Below are 25,675 nucleotides of genomic sequence, written 5' to 3'. Positions count from 1 at the left end.
TAAAATCCGGTGGAGCAGTACGAGGCACCTGACCCAGAGAGAGCAGCTCCGGACCCGGGCGCTGAACCCGAGCCCATGCCGTCGGTGCGCGCCTCCGGCCCTGCGAGCTTTGGACCTGGCGGGGCGGGGCCGGGAGGGGTGCGGCGGGACTGGTCAATCTCAGCGCGGCCAGTGCTGGGCTCTAGCTGTAGGCAGGCAGGCAGGCTCTCCAGGCTTGTCGGGGCATCCACGCGTCAGACCATCTGTCCGTTCAAGGCCATGGCGAAGCTGATATTACTCACCCTCCTGGGGCTGGGACTGGGACTCATCAGGGATTACCGGTCTACTTACCAGTAAGTTGGGTCGTGGGGAAGGCTGCAACCCCCTTACCCCCACCTCCACCCCACTGGCCCCAGGAGCCCCAGAAGGAAGGACCCCAGTTCTGAACAGAAAAATCTACAGGCAGGTTGGATGTATATCCTGCAGGGGTTGTGCAATTTTCATGTGCCACTTGAAAATTTAGCCTTGCCCACAGTCTGAGCAATGTGGTAAGGAGACCATGGTCACTGATGTGAGTAGCCAAGTTGTAGGCATGTCCAAATAACTTTTCCTGCAGAGCTGTGTGCTTTGGCTACAGATTCACTTTTTAGCCTGTCTTCAAAACAGATGAACCGACTGCCTGCTGCCCCTCTCCACCCCCCACACTTGTGTGAATCAGTAAAAGGAGCCCCAAACGTGGCTGTCTGGGCCTGGTGGAAACCTAAAGACTTGGAGATTCTCAATTTGAGGCCATGCTGAGAGACAACAAGGGAGCGTGTGGACCCTGGCAGATGCGAGCCAACGTGCGCTGTGTTGGGCCCTCTGCTCCAGGGGGTGCGGTGGAAAGAACACTGGACTTGACATTTGATGCCCTGGGTTCTGGCTTCTGCCTCTTCCAGTGTGGGATGTTGGGCCAACGACTTTCTATCTTTAAAACTAGTTGTTAAGTTGCCCTCAAGTCAGCTCTGAGTCATTGCCACCTTATGCATAACTGATCTTAGCTGCTTCAGTAAACTGGAAAGAGTAATATACATGTATATATGAAGTAACCAACACATTGCCTAGTACCTAATAAGTATTCAGTAAATGTTAGTTCCCTGTTCCCCCTTAAAGTGCTCTATAAACTGTTTGGTGTTATACAAGATCAAAGAGCGTTTTAAGAATCTGTAGTTTTGCTGACTTTTTTACAGGGGTCAAAATCGAGAGATCATCCTATTCTCTAAGGCTTAGGCAATAGTATCTTTTTATTTACTCTGAAGTAAAACATTAATAGAAATTAAATTGAACATTTTTGTTTTTTTTTTAATTATATGATCCTGTGGATTGATTAAAAACTTACATTCAGAAGAGGTTTTTTAAAACGTTTGTTTTTTTTTTTTTCTATTCGTTAATTATTTTTGAAATCACAGAGTGTTAGAGAAATGTCAGGCAAGAAGCTGTTGGTGATTTTGGCTTTTAAATCATGTTAAAATTACAGTTTGTGAATTTTCATTAGTCATTTGCTGCCAAAGGGTTTTTTTTTTTTTTTTTTGCCACAGATTATTAAAACACTTTTTTTCCCCCTCATATTAACCTGGAATAGAAGGAAATAAGATATTGTAATCATCCAGCACCTGATCTAGACTTTTTCAGCCTCAGTTCTCCACTTCCACCTACACGTGGATTTGTTCTGCTCACACTCTCCCAGTTGCCCCACACCAAGATGGCTTCCAAAGGATAACAGGTCTGCCAGGAAGGAGGGAGGGTCAAGCTTTCTGCTTTACTGTTCCTTACTTTACTTTAAGAATGGAGACGACAGGCATCTTTTATAGGTTTTTGTGTAAAAGTATGGTTTTACCATCCCTACCCTAAAAAGTTTCTCTTTCAACATGAGGTCTTAAGTGCCGTTTTATTGAAAATTGGTGTTTTCCCAAGTTCTTTCAACTGTGTGTCATGAGATGTGCTCCATAAAAGGAGGGTTCCTTGGACAGAAGTTCGGGAAATGTTTTTTATTAATACCTTTCTCTTAGAGATTGGCAGTGTGCTCTGGGATATTAAAGGCCTTCCGTAAAGAAAACAATTTTGCTTTAAGTCAACATTTTGCTGAATTATTTGCCCACAACCTTCACTCCCTTTTTTAGTACCAGCTGTGAACGTCCTACAGAACTCTGGGACACACTTTGAAAAGGGCTATTCTGTACCACTAAATTGCAACAAGACTTAGATTTTAACCCCCAAAATTGGATCTTGGCTTTGGACTGAGTAGGAATCTATATATAAAAATAAAGAGAATTGTCAAGGGCAGTTGGTTTCTGGGCCCCAAGCTAATTCTGATCCACTTTTTCTGAGAGGGAGCAAAGCACGCTGTGGCCCATAGCTAAACTCATTATTTCAACGTGAAGTTAGAGGGACCAGTGTTGTCTTAGTTCCCTGGTAGCAGCCCTCCTTCTTTTGGTGGCATTCCTCATGGTTGGATGTGGCAAACAGGGTGTCTACAGGAAATACTTTGACACCAGGGATACTAGAGTGGGAAAACCTGGAGTCTGATTTGTAATTAAGAATGTACTATTTTATTTTCCGGGGTTTGGGAGCACCTGGATCCAGTGAGCATGAAGGGGGCTTGGTCCTCTAGCTTCTGGCTATAATCAGATGACTGAGAAGAAAAAAGAAAAGTGGTAGTGGGACTTGCTTGCTTTTAGAATGGAAAAGAGGGTTAGGTAAGTCACAGCAGGAATAGGAGCAACGTAGGGATGAGAGTGGTAAAGTGGAGTCCCAACCAAAACAAGAGAAACCCTCAATGAAATAGAGTGACACAATAGCTTCAACAATGGACTCAAACACACCAATAATCATGAAGATGGCACAAGACCAGGCAATGTTTCATTCTGTCATACGTAAGGTTGCCATGAGTTGGAACCAACTTGATAGCAACTAACAATAACAACAGGGATGAGAGGATGGTGGTCATAGGAATAGAGGATGGAGTAAGTCCTCCTGGGATAATACAGACAAAGCAAGGTGGGAAAATTTCACTGACTGTCCAAAAGGCACCAAAGCCTTGCTACTCAAAGGAGTCTATGGACCAGCTGCATCAGCATCCTGGAGCTTGCTGGACATGCAGGCTCTCAGACCCCACACCACCCCACTGAATTTGAATCTCCTTATTAACAATCTCCGCAAGGGACTTTCATAAACTTCTCTAAAGGACATTCAAATCTCTCTATTACCCATGTTGGAACCAGATCAAAGTCAAGAGATCCTGGAAGATCAGTAAGCTACCTTTACCCTCATTTTAGAGCTAAGGTACTGGAGTCCTGGAGATCAGGGACCTGCCCAAGGGAAAGAAGGGAAGTCCTGAGGCCTGCCATCGAAGGAAAACTGGATCCTCAGAGTGGAAACCAACTTTTTTTTTTTTCCAGGAATGGAGCATATGGTGTGCAGATGGCCCGAACGTCAACTTTGCATTCATACTTTGGTTCCAGTCCCAGCTTAGCCACTTTATAACTTCGTGACCTTGGAGAACCACTTACTTTTAACTTTGTCATCCGTAATACAGGGAAAATAATACCTTAGGAAGGTGTTCGAAGATTAAAGGAAGGTGTTACAGTACCTGAAATGTAGTAACAATGATTATCCTGTTGAGATGTGACTTGTGTGGGCCACATATTTGAACTCAAAGCAACTGGGTGCTAACTTAATGCTTTTTTATGTACCTTAGACTCCCTCTTTCAGGTTAGAGATCATCTTCAAGAGCAAAAAGTGTGAATTAGAATAATTATAATGGGGCTGAAAAGTTCTGCTTTTCTCTGTCCTCTGTGAGCCCATCACATTTATGAACCTTTCAAGTCAGGCAGCACGCCTATTAATCCAGTGTGGTTTTGAGGCTACGAAAAAACAATTTGGCTATCTTTGGCATTTTTCATAAATCTTGGCCTACTCAGCAATTTCGTGTCTTTGAATCTCTTCTTCCGTACCACTCTTCACATTGTCCTTGGTCATGACCCTCACCCTGACTTACATCTTGCACCTGTCTTTTGAGTTCTTTGGGGCACTCCATGAATATTCCCTATGCCTTTTCTAGACCAGTATTTTCAAAATGGAAGGTCACAAATTCAATTTAGTAGGTTATGACCAACATTTTAAAATAAATGAAATATCGTTGAATAGAAAAGGTTAGAATGTATCACACGTATTAGGGTGAGGATTGTTTTATGAATCTTGTTTCAGATGCATGTGTGTGTGCATGTATGTGTATACTGTGTGTCAATACTGTGTGTTTGTACCATATAAAATGCTTTTCCTAATGTGAGTCTCAGTCTCAAAAGTTTGCAAATCACTGCCCTATTGCTTCTTTCCTTTATTTTGATATTTTGTGACTGTAATGCCAGATTTCTATTTTTGAAATACCTTTTAGTGTCTCTGGTCATGGGTTGAGTCCCAACTTTCCTTTCAAGCCTGCTCTCTAAATTCATGTCTATCATTCAGCAAACTCCGACCTTGTTGTAGACTAAGCTTTACTCAGGTCTTCATCTCTCAGCATCTCCAGCACTCAGTTTGCTGCTCCTTGTGCCTCAAGATGAACTGTGGTGCTTTTAAAAGTGGATTATTGGACCCATACCTAACGTCTTAAGTCAGGTGCTCTTATAGGGTGGAGTTGATAGCCATGGCATGATACATAGTGGGAACACACTGTATTTTTTCTGAATGAATGAAAAACCAAATTGCCTCCAAATTCCTATCACTTTGTACCATATTGGTAAGAATTTTATCTAGAGTATCAGTTCACTTCTATGCATTCTCCTTCTGTGAAATTTAAATTCTCAGTAAGGCAAGTTAAGCATTTATATATCTGTTAATTTATATTATTTGGTTAATTCATATTAACCAAATAATATTTCTAGGGATTCTTGGATAATTGTCACTGCTCACAGTAACTATATTATTTATTCTCAATAAATGTTTATTGTTTAAACCTCTTCACTGCTAACTTTGTAGTCTGTATCTTTTTTTTTTTTTTTGTATCTTTCAAATGCCTCATCAGTAAATTTGCTGTGGTCAGTGGCCTGCTGGGTACTTACTTCTCACATCTGTTCTTTTTTCCTTTGTCCTTTGCTCAAATGTTCGCCATGATGTTTATATGCTCAGATTTAATAAGTTGTGTTGTACGTGTGTGTGTGAAATGCTTTGTATATGCTGGCTTTGGGTATGATTGTCTGAAGTTATAAACTCTTTGGGCACACCTGCATTATTCAAATGACACGCTGAGGCCAGGCTGTGGAGCCAGACTGGCCAGATGGGCAAGAGGCCCATCTGTCAGCAGGCCTAAAACATCAGTGGAAGAAATTGGGACCATGTTGTTATTGAACCCAGATTTCCACATAGGACTCCTTATATACTGTTGAAATTGTTTCTGCTCCTGCTAAAGTGTACAGAGGAAAGGATACTACATATCTCTTTTGTGTATCTGTACACCCCCACTAAATAAATATTAAATGTTGTGCCCCTCACGTGTCTTGCTCTGGCCTTGTGTGATAGAATTGTCCAGGTTTCAGGAACCACTAACTCTGGGGTTGAAACCTAGGCAAAGTAAAGAACTTTATAGGTTGCTTACCTTTGAAACTTAATTCTGTTTTCTGCATAGTTTTATATGTATTTTATTCCTCCCCCGCCCTTACAGAAAACGACTTAATGCGGCCCGAGAAGTGACACCAGTGGAGCTTCCTAACTGCCGTTTGATTAAAGGAATAGGTGAGTATGTGAGAGGAGCGAATACCTCATTTGTACTTGTCGTATTATCTTGCTACTTAGTTGATCAATACACCTGCTTAATTTTGTTCAAAAATAAAACTTTGAACCGGAAGAGTATTATTAACTCAATAACTAGTAGCTGTTGAGTTGACTCTGACTCATGGCAACCCAGTGTGTGTCAGGGTAGGACTGTGCTCCACAGGATTTTCAATGACTGATTTTTCAGATATAGATCACCAAGACGTTCTTTCGAGCCATCTCCGGGTGAACTTGAACTTCCAACTTTTTGGCTAACAGCAAGCTCGTTAACCATCTGTACCCCCTGTACCCCCAGGGATTCCATTAACTCAGTAGGCAACTAAAAACTAAGGCATTTGATTTTGACTTCGTCAACATATTGCCAAAATGTTGACAATTTTTTGTTTATCTATTTTTCTTTTTGTTTGGTCAGTTTTGTAAGTACAATGTTCAGAACAATATTTATAGTAATATAACCAGAGGAGTTGGAAGAGAGATGAAAGGAAGAAAGACGAGGGGAATAAAGCAACGAGTAAAGGATATATTTTTTAAAAAGCAGTCATACATCTTTACAATTATCACGAGGCTTCTCCTCACTCATCTCGCTTTTAGTATTGGGGAGGAAAAATTTTCCCAGAATTCCTCAGCAGACTTCCTCCCCTATCTCATTAGTGAGAGCTGAGCAACAGCTCATGCCCTAGCTGTAAAGGAAGCCAGGAAAGTAATTATCTGGCCTCTGTTGTGGGAGGCTGGCTCTGTCAGCAAGAATAAAAGGGCAGGGGAATATCTGTTGGAGGACAACAAACAGCATCTGTCACAGGGCTCAAATCTCCATCTGATCTCAACTAACCAGCTTCGTAACTTGAGGACAGCTTGTTTGTGATCCGTGGGTTTTTTGTTTTTTTTATTTGTTTATTGTTTTAGTATTGTTTATCTCAATTGACAAAGGTTGAGAGAATACTATATAGGCTGGAGCAGAAGACATGTTCAGCTAGCATCATTAAACCTGGCCAGATATGGTGTAATTTTTTTTTAGAAACAAATATTACATTTGATCTCATTGGGTATTCTATAAAGAAACATCTCCACCAAGAGTATAAACACAAAATCACACATGTCATTTGTCTCCAGATTATTTGAAATTTTTAAAATGTGCATATGCTTAAAGTATAACTGGAAGATAGTGAATTTTACCTATATTTATAATTAATAGTAAATTTATATTCTTGGTTGTTTGAAATATGTCCCTGTTTTAACTTAAGCATTTGACACTTGCTTATATTTCCAACATAACTTTCAAATGTTTTAATTGATTTGGAACTATTAAGTATCAATGCATATTTGTAGTTTACTCTGTATCTTTAAAAAAAACCAGCAAGCTCTTTTCAAATAATCATAATTTTTTGTGTGTTATATGAATTTCCATAAGTTTACATGAGGTTTCAAACTCTGAGAAAAGAAGTTCTAGTCCATCAATTTAAAACATGTTTATTAAGGTATGGATTTAATTATACTTATTTTTTATTATACTCATATCTTTTACTTTTCATTTAATCACATTAATCAGTGAATTAAGAAATTGAAAGAATGAATTATTCTGAACATATCAAAGAAGAGCTAAATACGTCACCCCATTTTCCAGTCAGGAGTGATGAAGAAATGGACCACTGATGCTTTCTGCAATAGGCTGAAACAATCCGTTCTGTCTGTTCTCTTTCCCGGCAGACACTGGTTCTGAAGACTTGGAGATACTCCCTAATGGACTGACTTTCATTAGCACCGTGGGTATTTTCTTTCACTTATTGTGCTCTAGAACATTTTATAGGACTGACAGCTTAAGTCTTTCCTTTAAAACCCATTGCTGTCCAGTTGATTCTGACTCATGGCAACCCCACGTGCTACAGAATAGAACTGTGCCATAGGGTTTTCTTGGCTGTAATCTTTACAGAAGCAGATCACCGGGCCTTTCCTTCTGCAGTGCCATTGAGTGGGCTCGAACCGGTAACCTTTAGGTTGAATGTAAACCATTTACGCCTTCCAGAGACAGGCACTTTTAAGTAAAGTGAGAAGAGTCACATGTCTCAAAAACAAACTGTACAGGCATTTACCACTAGTGTAATAATTATGATGGTGTGTATTCTGTGCATATTTGTATTCTGAGTGTACATTGAGCCCTTATCTTACCTTATCTTCCCATGTAGCAATTTATTAAGAGCGGCTTCCCATTCAAGTGTTTACACCTTAAAGCACTTAACTAGCATACTCAATATTTGCTCAGTAGAGTATATGTTTGTGTATACCCTGTGACTACATAACATTTAGATATTTACTTTTTTTTTTTTTTTTTTTTGCAATTTTCAGAATAAACCATTTAATTTAAAATTGTTGATAGGTCTTTCCGTGATTTCCAAACCTTGAAGGGAGAATCCACCACGTTTGTTGAACAGCTCTTGTATACAAATCACTATGATTAGGTGAAACAGCTCAAAACAAAATAAGCCAACAATCTGGTCTAGAGATTTACAACATAGCAAACAGAGTTGATAGGATACAATGTACGAGTCATCCAGCCATTTAAAAGCCTTTGCTGCCTGTTATAATTTTCTCTTACAGAGCACTAGTCATCCTCTAAAGCAGTCCACTGCAAACCTTTTTTTAACTAACGAAATGCGTATTTCAAGCAAAATCTTATATGGAACCCTAACATATAAAACAAATAGCAGCTTTGTTGTACTGACTGTAAGCTAAGAAAGGAAAGTTACCAGGGTCTAGTGGATTTTCCTTAAACCTCTGTCATCTTCTTAAGGTACTACCAAGGAACCTGCCAGGGGACAGTTTGGAAACCAAACCAATGCTCTTTCTGTATTCCTTGCTTGTATTATTGCAGACCATTAGTGATTGCCCTTTTGGTCTGTTTTTCCATTGTTGCTCTTCTTCATGGTCTGGAAGCTGTGGTTTGGTGCAAATGTGGCTTTGCTTGGGGTGTTGGAAGAGCCTGTGCTGATGTATTGTGTGGGGGAGCCCAGGAACATGTGTCTTTCAGGGATCTCCATGGGCCTGTCTTGAAAGTCAGCCATGAGGCTTCCTGTGTGGTCCTGTGGCCTATCCTGTGGCCTCGAGCAGACGAGGTGAACCCATGTGCTATCTGGCAGCTCCAGCAGCATTTGAAGTATTTGTATGTACTGTTTACCCTCTTCCGTTTTCTATAAGGGATTACAATATCCTGGAGTAAAGAGCTTTGAACCCAACAAGCCTGGAAAAATCCTTCTGATGGACCTGAATAAGGAAGACCCAGCAGTGTTGGAATTGAAAATCACTGGCAATAACTTCAATTTGTCTTCATTTAACCCTCATGGGATCAGCACATTCACAGATAAAAGTAACAATATTTAATTTTTATTAAAAACAAAACCAAATTTAAAAAATTCTAATGAATGAGTATTTCTTCTTATCCAACCAAAGTGTAATCATGAATAGTGTTCTAACTCTAGGTTTCAAGCTTCCCTGTATGTTAATTAAATATAATATTATAACCACTTAAATGCTTGAAAATGTGAAAATATTTAAGATTTGTGAAGCACCTAATTTTCTTTTAGTAACATTCACCTTAGCCTTATAATTACTCTAGCAATAATATTCAGCCCTAATCTTTATGGGGGTTTTCCATTTTAAATAATTTTATAGACATTTAGAATAATTTTATAGATCTAGGCATTAATAAGAATAGATTTTTCTAACCTAAGGCATCTGCAACCTATAGATCCAAGGACAGAAAGTCACCATTGTCAGCTTCTTTCAGCCCCTCATCTTCAGTGCCTCCTTCTCTACTAGTTCCTCTGTTCTGTCTTCAAGCTGGTCCTTCACATTCTGGAACCCACCGCTTTTACTTTCTTCCCATGTCATCCTTTCTATTGGCTGCCATTTACTTGATTTGTGCATGAATTCTCAACCCCAGTTGCACACAGATTCACCTGGGAATTTATAAAAACCTGTTGCCAAAGCCCTAGCCCCAGAGATTCTGATTCAGTTGGTCTGTTCAGTTGATTAGAAGTGCGTTCGGTGGTCAAATGTAAGGTCAGGGCTGAGAACCACATCTATGCCCACAGCCTCCATTTGCTCATCAGCCATTCCTTCTTTCAGTCCTTTTCCCAGACTTTTCCCCATTGTGAATGGCTAAAATTGCTGCCTTGAAAGTCATTAGTGGTATCCTTATAAATAAACCTTCTCTGTTTCTTCCCTCTTCCTTTTGTCTTTCTGTCTCCTTTCCTTCCTCTCTTACTCCTTTTTTGCTGCCTTCCTTCCTTCCATTCATTTCTACCTCATTTTAAGCTGTTGAGCATTTCTCCTTCAAATGACTTGCTCCTCCCTAGTATTCCAAGACACTTTCTGTCCTCATTCTGATCCTGCTGCAGCTTTCTCCCCTGCTCATTGGTTGGTCTTTTCATTTTCAACTCTGTGAGCATGCCCCAATGACTTCATCTTCAACTTCTTTCGTAGTTTCTCTGTTTCAGAAAGTTCACCCATGTTACAGCTTGCTTTTGAGGAGAATGCCTCCCAGTGTGGGGCATTTATTTGTTTATTTTTTAAATAAGCTCTTCAGCTCTACCCCATTACGTGCTTACTAGATACTTTGGCTTGGATGCCTCTCTTTTGGTCACTTTAAACTCAGAAATGTCAAAAAATGATTTCAGTTCTTTTATCTTCCATGCTTTTCCCCATATATATTATATCCATATGTATATATGGAATGTATATATACGTTTCATGTATGTGTATACTTCCTTAAGCAAAAAAGAGGTACTATTACATAAACGCTTTTATAAATTGTTTTTGCGTTAAACCCTCCATCGTGGACTTCCTCTGTGACAGTGCATTCATTTAGAACTACTTTGCAATGGTTGTGCGGATTCAGTTGTGTGGGAGTACCACAATATAGTTTATCTGCTGATGAGAGATATGTGGGTTGCTCCCAACTTTATGCTTATTGCAAGCAATGTCAAAACAAACATTCTTGTGCACCTCTCTTTTCTGTTTCCTTAGGATATATTCCTAGAAGGAGTCTGCTAGGCAAAATATTCACCAAGGTTTTAATCCTCACTTATGTTTAATTTCTAACTCTCTCATTCCTCGGCCATCACCAAGGTTTTTGATTCTTCCTCTCAAATACCTGTCTTTGCCTTTCCTGCCTTTTCTTGTCAGTGCCATCCTCCTGGTCCAGTTCCTTATCTCCACAGCCTGATTATTGCTGTAACCTCAGGTCATGGAGCTCCTTGGCTCAAAGCCCTCCAATGAGTAAGCCCTGGATCCTTATCCTGAACTCTAGCAAGACTGAGCCTCTATGACTTCATCCCTCCCACTTTCCCACTCATTCTACTCTCATCTCTCTTGACTTCTTGCTATTAAGTGCATATGCTGGGGAAGCTCCTGCCTCAGGGCCTTTGCACCCTCTCTTCTCTCAGCTACCCACGTGATTTGCTCCTTTACTTCATTCTGGACTCTGTTCTAACGTCACCTCATCAGAGAGAATATCTCTGACTCCCCTGAAGAAAAACAGCCCTTTACTCTCAATAAAGGTTATCCTGTTTTATTTTTTCTCTGTAGCACTTCAAAAAAAACAAAACTGTAGCACTTAACACCAACTAAAATATACTAAACACTTGCTTGATGAATGCACTAATGAAGAGCCTCCTTGCTGGCTTCTCTGACTGCCGTGTCTCTTCAGTTCAACCTGCCAAACTTTGCATTGTTTTCCTTGAGGCATCAATTTGATCATGTCCAAGGCTTCCAAAGACTTACTGTTTCTGAAGGCAAAGACCATAATCTAACTTTACTTGCCAAATCTGGTCACACCTCCTTGACCACTTAGACTGGTCTCCATATCTCAAAGTCTTAGTGACTCATGGAAGCTGCCTTCCTTTGCTACTGTGTCTCAGGTGTTCCTCTCTGGAATGTATTATCTTCCCCTGTGTAAGCCTGCACTTGCCATCTCATATTGGTATTTCTTTCGTCTTCTATCCCTTTTATCTCAGTTCTGCATCTCACTGAGAGCGGGTTGAACTAGAAAGCTTAACAAGCTTTTTGGAGTTTTAGTGTCAGTGGTGATCATTTTTAAGTTGAGGATTTTTTTCCCCCTATGGAGCTTTGGGTTTTCAGAGACTGTCACTGGCTCTTCCTTTAGCCACTTTTCTTTGGAGCAATCACAAATGCTTCTCTCTACAAAGAGATGAAAATATTCCATCTGCCTGACATCCTAAATACTACTTGGAGGTGGGTTGAAATTGCTTTTTGGAGACAGGGCTGACAGCTGAGAGCTCAGTTAATGTTTCAATTTTTGTTTTTAATCTCTCAGATAACACTGTGTACCTGCTGGTGGTGTCCCATCCAGATCTTAAGTCCACGGTGGAGTTGTTTAAATTTCAAGAAGAAGAAAAATCGCTTTTGCATCTGAAAACCATCAGACATGAACTTCTGCCTAAGTACTGTCCTCAGATTTATCATATTTTTCTTTAACTTCAGTGGATGACTAATGCCCTTTTAGTTTTTCTTTTGGCCAGGGTGACTATAGCTGTTCAACTTTACCTTCTAGTGATCACAGACTCTTCCAAATGTTTCTGCAAAAGCTTTTGAGGATGCAAGTCCCTCAGAGACCCTCTTCTTTCCTCATTTCAGGGTCTGCATTTGACCTTTACCAAGAAAAAAATGCTGCTTTTCTCACAAAACAGACTTAACATTTCCAACCTAAATTCCGTATCTTCAGTTTTATTTATTATTTTTTAAAAAATATAGTCTTAGATATTTCTGTGAATTAGAAACACATGTCTAAGAGGAAACCTGATGCATTTAGGACCTCACTGTGCTACCTCTGCTCCCGTTTATTTGCACATAGCCTGTGGAATAACAGATCCGTGGTACCACTCAGCTTGATCCTAGGCTCTTTGACAATATAACATATGGAAGAATGAAAACACCCAAGGATCCCTGATCCTGGTTAACACACACAGAATCAATTTTTGTCTCCTCTTGCCTATGGGAATTTGGTTTATAAGACCAGCAAAAATTTTAGGATAACAATCTGCCACTAGCTTTCAAAACAATTTTTACCCCTAGTCAAGATTTTGTCTAGAATCTGAAACTCTATGTAAATCTAGATTTCTATTAAAGAATTGATTATTTACATATTTACATGCTGTACCTAGCAAAGTGCCTGGAACATAGCATGTGCTCTGTCTTACCAGTGACCATTCTTCTCCTTTTTATCTGGTGGTTTTTAAGATGAGGAAACTGAGATTGAGAAAAACTGAGTTACTAGATGAAGGCCAATCAACTAATTAGTGGTTGAATAAGAACTACAGTGCAGGCCTTAGTCTATGATGAGTGAAATTTCCAAGAGCAGCTTTTGGTGAGAGAGTTTATTAGTGCATTCATTTAACTAATATATTTTGAAGAGAGAATAATGTCATTGGGTGACGGGAGAATGCGCATAACGGCAAGCTCTAACTCAGGAAAACCGATGTAGAACAGAGAAGCTGGGATAATAGTAATAGTAGCAACTTAATGGGCTTTAACTCTAACCAATTGAAACAGATTATTATATTGACTTTTTGCAGATACCTTCTCTATTAGGTTTTACTATTATGCCCAATTAGATTTAAAAAAAAATGAAGGGTTGGAGTATTCATGAATTTGCCACAGAAGACACAATCAGTAAATGCTAAAGCTGAGATTTTAATCCTGGTAGCTTGGAGTTCATGCTCTGAACCACTATGATTCAATGAAAGCCTATTTTATTTGTTTCACTAATTCTGTAAATCTCTGGTTTGTCCAATTTCTTGGAGTTAATGTATTGTTTTTCTGGTCCAGTTGCAAAAGTAGTAGTCTTTGGCATCACTGAGCCAGACTGAAAATAACCACAGTAGTGCAGCAATTAACCAGAATTCCACTCTCTCAACCCAAGGATTAGTGAGGCTTTTTTTTAATAACATTAATATCCCTGTTACTAAATCTATTACAATTTATTATTATTAATAATAAAACAGTGGTCATTATTGATCATTTACTATAGGCCAGGTATGGTTCCAAGGCCTTTACATTCATTATTTCATTTTATGCTTACCCTAACCTTGCAAGGTACAGAGGGGAAACTGAGACTCAGAGAAGTGGTTGGGAGTTTAGTGATGTGCTGTGGCCTCGGCAATGATAACAAATGGGGTCAGGATTCAATGGCAGTCCATCAAGTTGCAAAGCTGCTACTTACTCTTAATCATTCCACAGACTTCTTTTTTTTTTTTTAATGAAAAAACAGGCCAATGCTAGCAAAGCCTACTAATTTCAGAAATTTACTGTTCAAAAAGAGAGAGGAAATCCAGCTTGCCAATTTATTTTGGTGCCTGTGCAGAGTAATCCAAACTTCCTAGACCTTTTTTTCAGGTAGTAATAGTGGCTACCATTCATTGAGGATTGAGCAGGTGTCAGGCTCCCTGAGAAACACACAGCAGGCACTGTCTCATGGCCATTCCCACCGCAACTCCACAAATTAAGATTCTGACCCTTCGTCTTCTGCTAATGAGCTGTGTGACCTTGGAAAAATCATTTAAACTCCCTTTACAGATGAAAAAACTGAGGCTTCGCGAGCTTATATAACTCGCCCCAGAGCCCAGAGCTGCATCAGAGCTCCTGTTTTGGTGATTATGCTCTTCTCAATGGAACAAAGATAATTCTCGCTCAGATAGTGGCCCCAGCAATTTCCATCACCTCAATCAGCATGGAATGACTCACTTATGTGTTCAGTATTGTACCTATTAAAGCAGAAAAATAGACTCATATATCTTACATTCTCAGTAAGAGAGAGAGAACCAAAATCAGAAAATAAGCCATAGCATCCTATTTCTGAGTATTCCTGTTCACAGACACTTTACTCAGTTTAGAATTATGAAACTTTCCAGCTGAAAGTGATCCTTTAAAGCTGAGAGATAGACCAATCCATCACCCCCCTTTTACAGAAAAGCAAATTCAGGCACAGACACATGAAACCGTTTTTCTTAGATCACACAGCTAATAGTAGGGGCTTTAACTCTCCAGACTGCTGGCCAGTGTGTGTGTGCATGTGTCTGTACGTGTGTGTGTTGTTGTTGTTGTTTGTTTTTATGATGCTTTGGACTGACTGGAGTTAGATTCTGTATAAACACAGATTAATTTTGCCCTGATAGTGATTCCTGGCCTAACTTAGTGTCTACTGAATTTAGTACATCTAGACATACACACACACACTATATACAGTATTTTTAAGTAATTATTGTCTTTAACGATTGTTTAGGTGGAACCGATCTCTTATTACTTCTTTGCCACAATAGCTAGTGTAAAGGCTCCATCCCATATCTTGATTTTAGGAATAGACATTCATGAATGTCAGTTCATAAGTCCATCATGTACGATACCTTCACCTGTATATCATGTGTATTTTAATTGCAGTTTGAATGATCTTGTCGCTGTGGGACCAGAGCAGTTTTATGCCACAAATGATCACTATTTCGTTGACCTCTACTTACGATCCTGGGAAGTGTATCTGGGTTTAGCATGGTCATATGTTGTTTACTACAGTCCAAACGACGTTCGTGTTGTGGCAGACAGATTCGATTTTGCTAATGGAATCAACATTTCACCTGATGGGAGGTATGTGAATTCTTTAATATGAAATGCATTTCCCCACATTCTCATTAGATATCTTTATAATATATTCCTTTTTTAATTAATGTAATGGATCTTAACATGTTATTCTATTAGTAAGAAATTAGGCAAAGCGTAAAATATCTTGATATGTTTTTAGAGATGAAATTTGTCAAATCATAATTTTCTACTTTGCAAAGTCATACTGTCTTTTCTTGTTAGAAAAAAAAGATATGCTTCAAGAAGGGAAACAGTCATAGACATTTAGTATTCTTAAATAACTCTGCTTTTAGGGATGAGTTTTGAGTGTATAATGGGATTAATAAAATGTAGAAATTTATTTCAGTAATGCATGCTGGGGACAAGAGAAAGAGCTTAGACCAAAATGTAAATCAAGGCATTGCTTCCTTCATCAAGAAAGTCTTACCGTGAAAAACAGTCAGCTTAGCTAAGCCGTGTGCTTAGTGATACAGCTGATCTACATTATTATCTTGTGGTGGCCCTGCAAGAAACAATTCATGGAGGAGTGATGGTCTGTGGGCCACACTTGAGATAGCCCTGATAACATATACATAGATACCTACATCTATTTTATACATACATAAAATCTATGTATCCATCTACCTATGCCTTCCTTACCTTGTATTATTGAAGATTTCAGAAGGTTAGTCACCTATATTTAGTAAAAACTACATGGACATGGACGGCTTTCAGTTATTCATATCATCCCCTGTTCTTCAAACTAGCGATAACCAAGCACTCTTTTTTCTCTTTTTGTTCTGGGATACATCGTGTGCTTAGACTAACTACATCTATTTATGTGGTGTTATACTCTGTGCGAAATAGCAAACCCACAGGTCCAGGACAGGCTCAGAGTAGGAAGACTTCACTCAGATCCAGGACAAGCATTTCGTCTTCTCTCACATCTTCGCTAGCCGAAAATCAGGGCCTTGTCAGAAAGCTTTCCTGCAGCTTGTCTCCCTAGAACTCCCTGGCCTCTGTCATGAAGAGCCTGGGACTTGCCTCTATATTGATAAATAAAGACAGCCAATGTAATGCATTTTGCTCCCAGATACAAATCGAGAGCTGGTGTTAGAGTTAAAATTCTTCCCTTCTGACCGGGAACAACTAGATTCCCACTTTTAAAAATAACTTTTCAGATAATAAACCCCTTCATGCCCTGCAAACTCATAGAGTTCTTTCAGAGTTTGGTGTGTTTTGAGATAGGCTCCATTTTCCAGTCCCTAAGCAAAGTTCTTCCCTAAGAGGAGTTATTACAACCCCACCTTCTCCTTTTGAATTGCATTACATCAGGTGCTTTGATGTACCTCTTTCTTCTTTGAAGGTATGTCTATGTAGCGGAATTGCTGGCTCATAAGATTCATGTGTATGAAAAGCATGCTAATTGGACTTTAACTCCATTGAAGGTAAGATGTATTAACAGTGTAAGTTTGCAGAGTGTTAATTAGATTCTAATCGATTTGCGAAATTAAAAGTGAGGAAAAAAGGATTGCCTAATGGGAATGGGTGAGAACCAATTTTTCACTCCTTTATTAAGAGTCATCAGCATCATTATGTGTTTGTTGTTCACTTTTACTCAACTTCAGAGTGCGAAGCAGCACACTACATGTCTCACCAGTGAGACTTTGATTCTTTTTGCTCTATGGAGATTTTAGCTTGGCATTGAATTCATAGGCTTTTCCTTCCTCCCTTCCTCTTCCTTCCTTCCGCTCTCCTTCTTCCCTCTGTTCCTCTTTTCCTTCCTTCCTACCTTCTTCTCTCCCTCCCTTCCTTCCTTAATTTGAGACCACAGCCAAGATAAACCCTCAAGTTGTATTGAATACTGGAGTGCTTTCCACAATATTTATAAAGCCCAAGCGCTCACAACGGCCACCTGTCACCTCTCTGCCTTATCTCCTGCCGTTCTCTCTCGCTTCTCTCTCCACCTCTCCTGCCCTGGCTGTTCCTGGAACAGACCAGTGTGATTCTGCCTCAGGACCATGCCCGTGGTGCTTGTTGCCTCTGCTTGGAGGATCTTCCCCCCGGAATTCTGTTGCTCCCTCCTTCATCTCCTTTGGTTTTTACTAAAATGTCGCCTCAACAAGACCTTCCCTGGCCACCTCATCTAAGCTCGCAACTTCTTCCACCACCACCACCACACATATATCCTATCACCTCTACTGCTTTATTTTTCTCTTTAGCATTTATTACTAACATACTACATAGTTTATTTATTTATTCTTTTTTTTTTTTTTTATTGTCTGACTACTACCAGGGTATAATCTCCACAAGGACAGATTTTTTTTCCCTGTTTGGTACTAAAAGAGTTTGCAACACCTAGTAGGGACTCAGCAAATGTGTCAAATTAGTTAATAGGATGAGGCTGGACATACACCAAGGGTTCATCTTCTACCACCACCAATTTTGATCCGTTCTAAGTTTTGGGTAAAAGGGGTAAAAACACAAAAGCAGGGAAAGGGAGACTGAGAACATAAAAACAAACAAACAAAAAAACCCACTGCCATCAAGTTGATTCCGACTCATAGAACCCTATAGGACAGAGTAGAACTGCCTCATAGGGTTTCCAAGGCTGTAATCTTTTTTTTTTTTTTCTTTTTGTACTTTAGATGAAGGTTACAAAACAAACTCGCTTCTCATTGAACCGTTACTACACATAGTGTTTTATGACATTGGTTAACAACCCCACGACATGTCAGTATTCTCCCTTCTTGACTTTGGGTTCCCTATTACCAGCTTTCCAGTTCCCTCCTGGCTTCTAGCCTGTGCTCCTGGTCTGGTGTGCCCCTTTACTTTTGTTTTGTTTTATGGGCCTGTCTAATCTTTGGCTGAAGGGTGAACTTCAGGAGTGACTGAGCTAAAAGGGTGTCCAGGGGCATACTCTCAGGGTTTCTCCAGTCTCTGTCAGGCCACTGTCTGGTCTTTTTTTGTGAGTTAGAATTTCGTTCCACATTTTTCTCCAGTTCTGCCCATGACCCTCTATTGTGATCCCTGTCAGACCAGTCAGTGTGGTAGCTGGGACCCATGTAGTTGTACTGGACTCACTTTGGTAGAGGCCGTGGTAGTTGTGGTCCATTAGTCCTTCGGACTAATCTTTCCCTTCTGTCTTTAGTTTTCTTCATTATCCCTTGCTCCCGACAGGGTGAGATCAGTGGAGTATCTTAGCTGGCGGCTCACAGGTTTTTAAGACCCCAGACGCTACTCACCAAAGTAGTATGTAGAACGTTTTCTTTATAAACTGTGTTATGCCAAGGCTGTAATCTTTATGGAAGCAGATTGTCACCTTTCTCCTGTGGAGCGGCTGGTGGGTTTGAACTGCTGAACTTTCAGTTAGCAGCCAACTGCTTTAACTGCTGCACCACCGGGGGAGTGTTATTTTCTACAGTAGCCCACCTCCCCAAAAAACAACACAACATTGCTCTCCTGTTGTATATGCCCACAGCATGAAGCACTATCACAGAGAACTGTGTGACTGTTCCCACTAGCATGTCTGAGGTAGTCTTGTGAAGCCTCACAGCAAGAAAATCACCTCAAAGCAACATCAAATGTAACATCATGTTTGCCATTAGAAGTCATTGGCAGAGCTAGTTTGGTATTAGCTGAAGTAAAATGGAATTTCATACACTTATACAGGAGGGAATAAAAACAAACTATGGGTATACCAACGTGCTTCTGTAAATTGAAAGTTACAGAATTTTATAAGAAAATCTACTCCAGTATATCCAACAAGAGAGAAGGCCAGGCTTCTGGTAGGCCTGGCCCCCAACTGGGGCAAGACCAGTCCAGCCTTCTATGGGAACAGCCTAATGGAGGCCTTTCTTCAACTCTAAGGTCACTTTTCCTTTTGAATGATCATATTAATCAGTATCAGCTTATAAAATTATTTGAGAGGGCTAGGATTAGCTGAAGCTAAATTCCATGAGGAAACCCTGGTGGCATAGTGGTTAAGTGCTACAGCTGCTAACCAAGAGGTCGGCAGTTTGAACCTGCCAGGCGCACCTTGGAAACTCTATGGTGCAGTTCTACTCTGTCCTATAGGGCCACTATAAGTCTGAATCAACTCCGTGGCAGTGTTTTTTTTTTTTGGCTTAAATTCGATGAGATATGCGTGGGTTTCTATCCTGCTCCCTCTGTGGACTTCATAGAAATTATGTTGGAGGTCAACAGTAGGGCCGTATAACTTAAGTCAGAGTCCCAGGCCCTAGGATTGGTGGGGAAGATTTTTTGGGTTAGTTGGACCTTTGAAATTACACGATGAGCATGTCACACTCAATGACTAGTAAGATTGCACTAGTCAGAGTCTATCTTCATGCAGAGTTTTCGAATAAAGTTGAATTTGAAATGAATGCAAGACACATTAAGTTTCCAAGACCCAGTCAGTGAATTAGTTCCACTTCAGTGAACTCTAATTATCTAAAAATTGAGATATTTGTTAACAGAGAAGACAGGTTTTTTTTTTTTTTTTTCCAAAGGAGACTAATTTGTTAGAAGTTTTCTTGACTGAGGAATACAGAATTTTCCACTTGGTTCTGTGGAAGTGTGGTGTGATACACATGTGCACTGTGGTGCATTGGCATTGCTAGGAACCACTTATTTGCAAGGCAAGAGTTTTCATGGCTGTATCCAGAGTGGGATCCCTGCTGACTGTTAGCTCTTGGATGGTAGGAGCCATATTTGCCCTGTACTTAGCACTCCCGACTCATGGTGACCCCATGTGTGCAGGGTGAAACTGCTTCACAAGGTTTTCAAGGCTGTGAACTTTTTAAGGCAGATCATCAGGCCTGTCCTCCAAGGTGCCTCTGGGTGGGTACAAACTGCCAACCTCTGAGCTAGTAGTTGAACACTTAACCATTTGCACCACCCAGAGACTCCTAGCACAGGGTAGGAGCTCAATAATTGCATAATGAATGAATGAGGCCCCTGGGTTCTGTGTCCTTCTCCCACTTGCCCTGCCACTCTCATCTCAGCAGGTTTTCCTCTGCCACAGAATTCACCCATAGCGGGTACTGACCCTTCCAAAGATAATAGCAGAGCCTTGAGACAAATGTCAAACGCTTTCCTCACTTAAAGACATTAATGTATCAGAGTGGAGCATCTGATGCTGTGATGGATGGGTGGAAAAAAGGCCTGGAGCTGATTTGGACCAGGGGATGCCTGCTTAGTCCCCCCATCTCTTTGGCCAACTTTTCCAATTTTCAGGGTAAGAAGGATGATGACTCCACATGCAGGTGAGAAAGAGACTCCGATGCTAGAAGGCCACCAGTCCCTTCGGTGGATGGACATGTGGGGACAGCTCTTACTTTGAGTGGGAAGCTTGGGGCAATGGTGACTCACTGCAGCTGCCTGCATACGTGCCGGCCTTTGTAGTGAGTCACAACCAGTTATTACGGAGTCTCTAGGTGCTGAGGTATGCTGGGCTCTGCTCGAGGTATAGGGTAGATATTGTTTTTCCATCTGAGAGTTAGAGGTAAACAAATAGATGGAATTTCTCCCTGGTAGAAGGCAGCCAAGATGATGAATGGTGGAATTAAGAATCGTTGGTATTATTTATGACTCTGGTACAAAGCCTTGACAGCAATCTGTGCAGTCATCGCACACTTGCAACTTATATTTAGCAAATAAACAGCAGAAGAGCAGGAAGTTGAATAACCTCGGGAAACTAAACAAGAAACTTTTCTTCTACTCCGAGGCAAAAATTAGACCCAAGTGATCATTTCTTCTCTGGTTCTCAGCCTATGTTTAGCCATTAAAGAAGTGCCTAGATTTCATCAATGTCTTTATCAGAAATGAATCTACATTTCCTGGTGCTTTCTGAATGCTTATAAAAATATCATTTGTGTATGCTATTTTAGGAACCGCTCTATGCTACACTTAAAAACTTTTCTCCCCCCAGTTTTTGGTTTATGCAGTGTTAGGGCTGATATATTCAAATGATTTAATCCAACTTTTAATAGCCCCTTGTAGCTTTCCATATCTCCCCCCTAGCCATCTCTCCTAGAAACTGACAAAATACTAGCATGGGTGGAAGGTCAGAGAAATTCCCTGTGCTCAGTTGCAATGGAGCAGAATTGTGGTATCCCTGGAACCTGCAGTGTGATGGCCAAGGATAACAGCATAGTTTTCCCTGACATATTATTCTACCACATCTCAATTTCTCTTCACTTTCTGTTTTTTTGTTCTCTCCTTGTTTTTAATCTTGGAAGTCGCTGACCTTTAACACATTGGTTGATAACATATCGGTGGACCCAGTGACAGGGGACGTTTGGGTTGGATGCCATCCCAATGGCATGAGACTCTTCTCCTATGACGAAAAGAATCCTCCTACATCAGAGGTTAGTTTGAAAAATGAATCAGATCTGTGACCTTATTCCAAGCTACCATTTTCAGTTGAAAAACATAACTCTCACTTATTTGTGCAAATAAGAGAAGGGAAATGGATAGATGATCCAAACGTTCAGAAATAAGGAGGAATTTGACCCAAGGAGGTGTTGCAGTCAGAGTCCAGGCAGAAAACAGAGGACACAATCAAACTGGGTAATGTGAGGGGAGTTTAATAAAGGAACTATGTAACAAAGTGTGGGCAAAGTATAGGGAAATCAACAGGGATAATGCAAGAAGAGTCCCTAGGTGGTGCAAATGGTTAAGCGCCCAGAGGGACCTTGGAAGAAGGACCTGGCAATGTACTTCCAAAAGGTCACAGCCATTGAAAACCTTATGGAGTACAGTTCTACTCCGAAACACATGGGTCACCATGAGTTCAGGGAATGAATACCAGAAGCCAGAAGAAGAAGAGAGCTAAGTATGGAGAGGATTGCCTGATAAAACTCTGGGCAAGGGAGAAAGCCTGGAGGGTAAATACCCCAGTTCTCTCAGTCCTCTCCTACCCATACTCCTCATTGGCCAAATCTAACTGGAAGCCAGAGGGAAAGGGAGCCCCTCAAAGTAAGCCTCCATACTAGTAAGAGTTGAAGGCAGCCTGGAGGACTGGGCTAAGATATCCAGCACTGAACGTGGTTCCATACCTTTATTTGAATAGTTTTTTAGTTGAAATTTGTTTGTCTTTTCTCCTATTTGGGAATTCACAGTAGTTTAAAAAACTTAATAATGCCACTCTGCTATGGTCTAATCATTCGTTATCTGCCTTCTTACTCAACTCCCCCTTCCTGTGTGTCAGTATCACCTCTCAAGTTAATACAAAGGACCAGCCCTAAAACACAATGAATCGTCCTTTCTAGACCATTCCTACAGAATGGGAAGATAAATCATTTGCTGGAGTTATTTTGGCTTAAAAGACCTTTTTCTTCCACCTTCTAGTTACAAATCTTTCAGTTTTACAAAAAGACTCTATTTGTGTCCGTGGTCTTTATTCAGTGGGCTATTTTGGCCATGAAAATAAAATGTGAAACCAACTTTGCCATAGACATTTGAACACTTACTAAGACTTCTCTGGTGTTTTCTCTTTTGGGTTTTCACTACGTAATAATTGTTTTTACATCAAGTACGTGATTTCATTTTTTATATACTTGTCTACTTCTCTGTATTTTTATTTTTTTGTCCCCCTAGTCTATGGCCCCTCACCTTGAAGGCTAGAAACTTCACTCCGTGAGGTGTTTGGTTATGTTTAAGAAGTTGCCCTATGGCCCTTGTGTGCCCTATTGTCTATATTAATATATAAGCAGCACCTACAGTTATGTATATAGAAATACCCACCACCAAACCAGTGTCTGTGGATGGGTGGATTTCCTTATATGCTCCCACACCTCTTGGTATACCAATCTACCTATGTCTGCATTTGTAAAATTATTGTTTATTAATACTATTGTTGCAGGATTGTCTATGCTATAGTAATTACCATTGTTGGCCTTTGTTCTTGTGTTCCTCTCAGTGTCCTCCCATGCCTTGGTCATGTTTTGCTGACTTCCCCCATATTGTGTATTGCCTTTACCTTCACCAATATAAACATGTATCTTCTCTTTGGTAATTTTCCCTCCCTCCCCCTCCCATCCCTGGTAACCATCAAAGAATGTCGTGTGTGTGTTTGGAAACCTTTCCTTGTTTCTTTATATATATTTCTCTATATTTTTAAGGCTTAGTTGTAAGAGTCAGTTGCACCTTCCCCAACAGTATGAAAAAAAAATTAAAGACTGTCTTCGGATTAAAAAAAAAATGAGTATTTTCACATTACTTTATGGCCCTTCATACATTTTCTCCCTACGTTTATTTGACAATTGGGATCATTTTTAATGGCAATCCTTTGTGCCTTTTGCTAGACTTTAGCTATTAGGATTGCTATATGCTGTGATAGAATTGAAGCAATATATGCTGTGGGGTGTTCGCTGTTCAGAGCTGAGCAGAATGTTAGATTCTAATTTGTTCTTGCTTGTTAGCTCATTTGGGGAAATTGGGTCATTTGCTATAGCATGGACTTGGTTTGTCGTTCTAGAAAAATACTTTCTAATGATGGATCTGGGAAGGAAGAGCAAAAATTACTAACAATCCATTATCAAATGCACCGCTCCATAGAAGAGTGACTTAGCATTATTAGAAAAGTCTTCCTTAGGCCAAGGTGCACCAACTATTTTCTAGTATAACTGCTGTAACTTAATGCTATGGCACTTTCCTAAGAAATCTGTCTTTGGTACCAGCTGTTTTAAAGAGGTGATTTTAAATGCTCCCACTGACTCTTTAATATCTAAGCACCGGCCTTCCTAATCTGCAATACTAGTTGTTTTCATGACATAGATATCCTTTCTGGAAGTCACCATATTTCGTACTAAAGTCTGAAGAGTAAAATTAGGGCTTGAAAGGGAACTAACAGATAACTCAGTCCCACTCACCTCATTCTACAGATGAGAAACAAATGGTGAAGTGGATCATGTAAACGTGACCTGGTTCTCCTGCCTCACGGTGTAGTGCTCTTTATAATAAGTTGGAGCATATAAAATTGCCATTCTTATAGATTAAAACAGTCAAATATTATCATTTCTTCTGGGCAGCCTAACAATAATACTACACTGCTGTTAATTAATGATACAATCAAATTGCTCCTTAAGTAGGTGAAGGAGACTGAGCTTATAAAAGCTTCCACATTTAGAGCTGGGACCTTAGAAGAATGGATAGGTGCAGTGAAGAGATGTGTTATTAGGCCATACTTTTTTTTTTTTTTTTTCTGCTTTAATTTTGATAGCCAGCATTTAAAAACCAGGGATTAAATGTAAATGTCCAAATTCCTAGCTTATTTAAAAAAAAGAAAAAAGGAAATTGACTTGAAATTCCAGCATGACAACAATTAGCTGTGACTGAGTAGCAGCTGCTCCTCCTCCATTTATCATAGTCCCCAATGCTCCCTAATGTCTTACATCCTGGCTATGCTACGTATTTACATTTCCTGACTAGCCATTATAGGCCTATGTGCTCATTACCTCTGTTAAAGATCATCTGATCAAAACCTGTCATCCAATGAACGAAGCATCAGATGTCTTAAATATACAGTAATTATAGAACAAAATATGATTTACCTAAAGGCATCTTATGGAGGAATGACCCCATTTTTAAAGTTATGTTTAAGTGACCTTTTGTTTATTATTAATCTAATGCTATTTCTTTGATAGGTGATCCAAATCCAGAACATTTTAACAGATGAACCCAAAGTAACAGTAGTTTACTCGGAAAATGGCACAGTATTGCAAGGAAGTACAGTTGCTTCTGTGTACAAAGGGAAACTGCTGATTGGCACCGTGTTCCACAAAGCTCTTTACTGTGAGCTGTAACAGGCCTATTTGCATTCATACCATGGAAACCATCATTTTCAACCAGTTGCCACATTCTAAGGGGCTGCAGTGATCTCATCTGAACAATGAATTTAGACCCTAAATTTGGACATCATGAGGGATCAACGTGCTATTTAACTTGTAGCAGATACAATGTGTAAGGCTGTTCTGAGTATGAAATCACTTTGGTCTCAGAATACTTGAAAACTTCACTCACCAATAAAAATTCTTTTCAATAAAATAGCTGAAATTGTCATGTCAATCATGATGTCTTAAAAAGTTGTTTGTGACTTAAAAAGTACTTTCTCTAAAACATGTGTCTTCTTCAGAAAATAAAGGAGAACAGAATGATCTCATGTAATGTCAGAATTCCAGTACCACCCAGGGATGCCAGTTCCATGGGCCAGAAAGCTAAGTGGGCGTTAATAAATTACATCTCAATTCCAAGAGTATCTCCTTAG

The 25,675-nt window shown here is 40.0% G+C and overlaps 1 protein-coding gene across 1 annotated transcript; it reads left to right on the top strand.

Annotated features, from left to right (window-relative positions):
* Nucleotides 1-258: 258 nt before the first annotated feature.
* PON1 (paraoxonase 1) lies at nucleotides 259-25,315 on the top strand. The gene is made up of 9 exons (XM_003407132.4): nucleotides 259-332; nucleotides 5,675-5,745; nucleotides 7,489-7,544; nucleotides 8,974-9,142; nucleotides 12,113-12,239; nucleotides 15,232-15,432; nucleotides 16,772-16,853; nucleotides 21,648-21,776; nucleotides 25,056-25,315. Exons 1-9 carry the CDS (start codon nucleotides 259-261, stop codon nucleotides 25,212-25,214), a joined length of 1,068 nt encoding a protein of 355 aa, XP_003407180.1. The 3' UTR covers nucleotides 25,215-25,315.
* The last annotated feature ends 360 nt before the right edge of the window (nucleotides 25,316-25,675 follow it).

Source organism: Loxodonta africana, chromosome 8, assembly GCF_030014295.1.
Source record: "Loxodonta africana isolate mLoxAfr1 chromosome 8, mLoxAfr1.hap2, whole genome shotgun sequence".
Taxonomy (NCBI): domain Eukaryota; kingdom Metazoa; phylum Chordata; class Mammalia; order Proboscidea; family Elephantidae; genus Loxodonta; species Loxodonta africana.
This window is presented reverse-complemented; position numbering and strand designations above follow the sequence as displayed.

Coding starts and splice junctions, on each gene's coding strand:
- PON1 (XM_003407132.4), top strand. CDS start 259: ATGGCGAAGCTGATATTACTCACCCTCCTGGGGCTGGGACTGGGACTC. Junction 333..5,674: donor GATTACCGGTCTACTTACCA/GTAAGTTGGGTC, acceptor CCGCCCTTACAG/AAAACGACTTAATGCGGCCC. Junction 12,240..15,231: donor AGACATGAACTTCTGCCTAA/GTACTGTCCTCA, acceptor TTTTAATTGCAG/TTTGAATGATCTTGTCGCTG.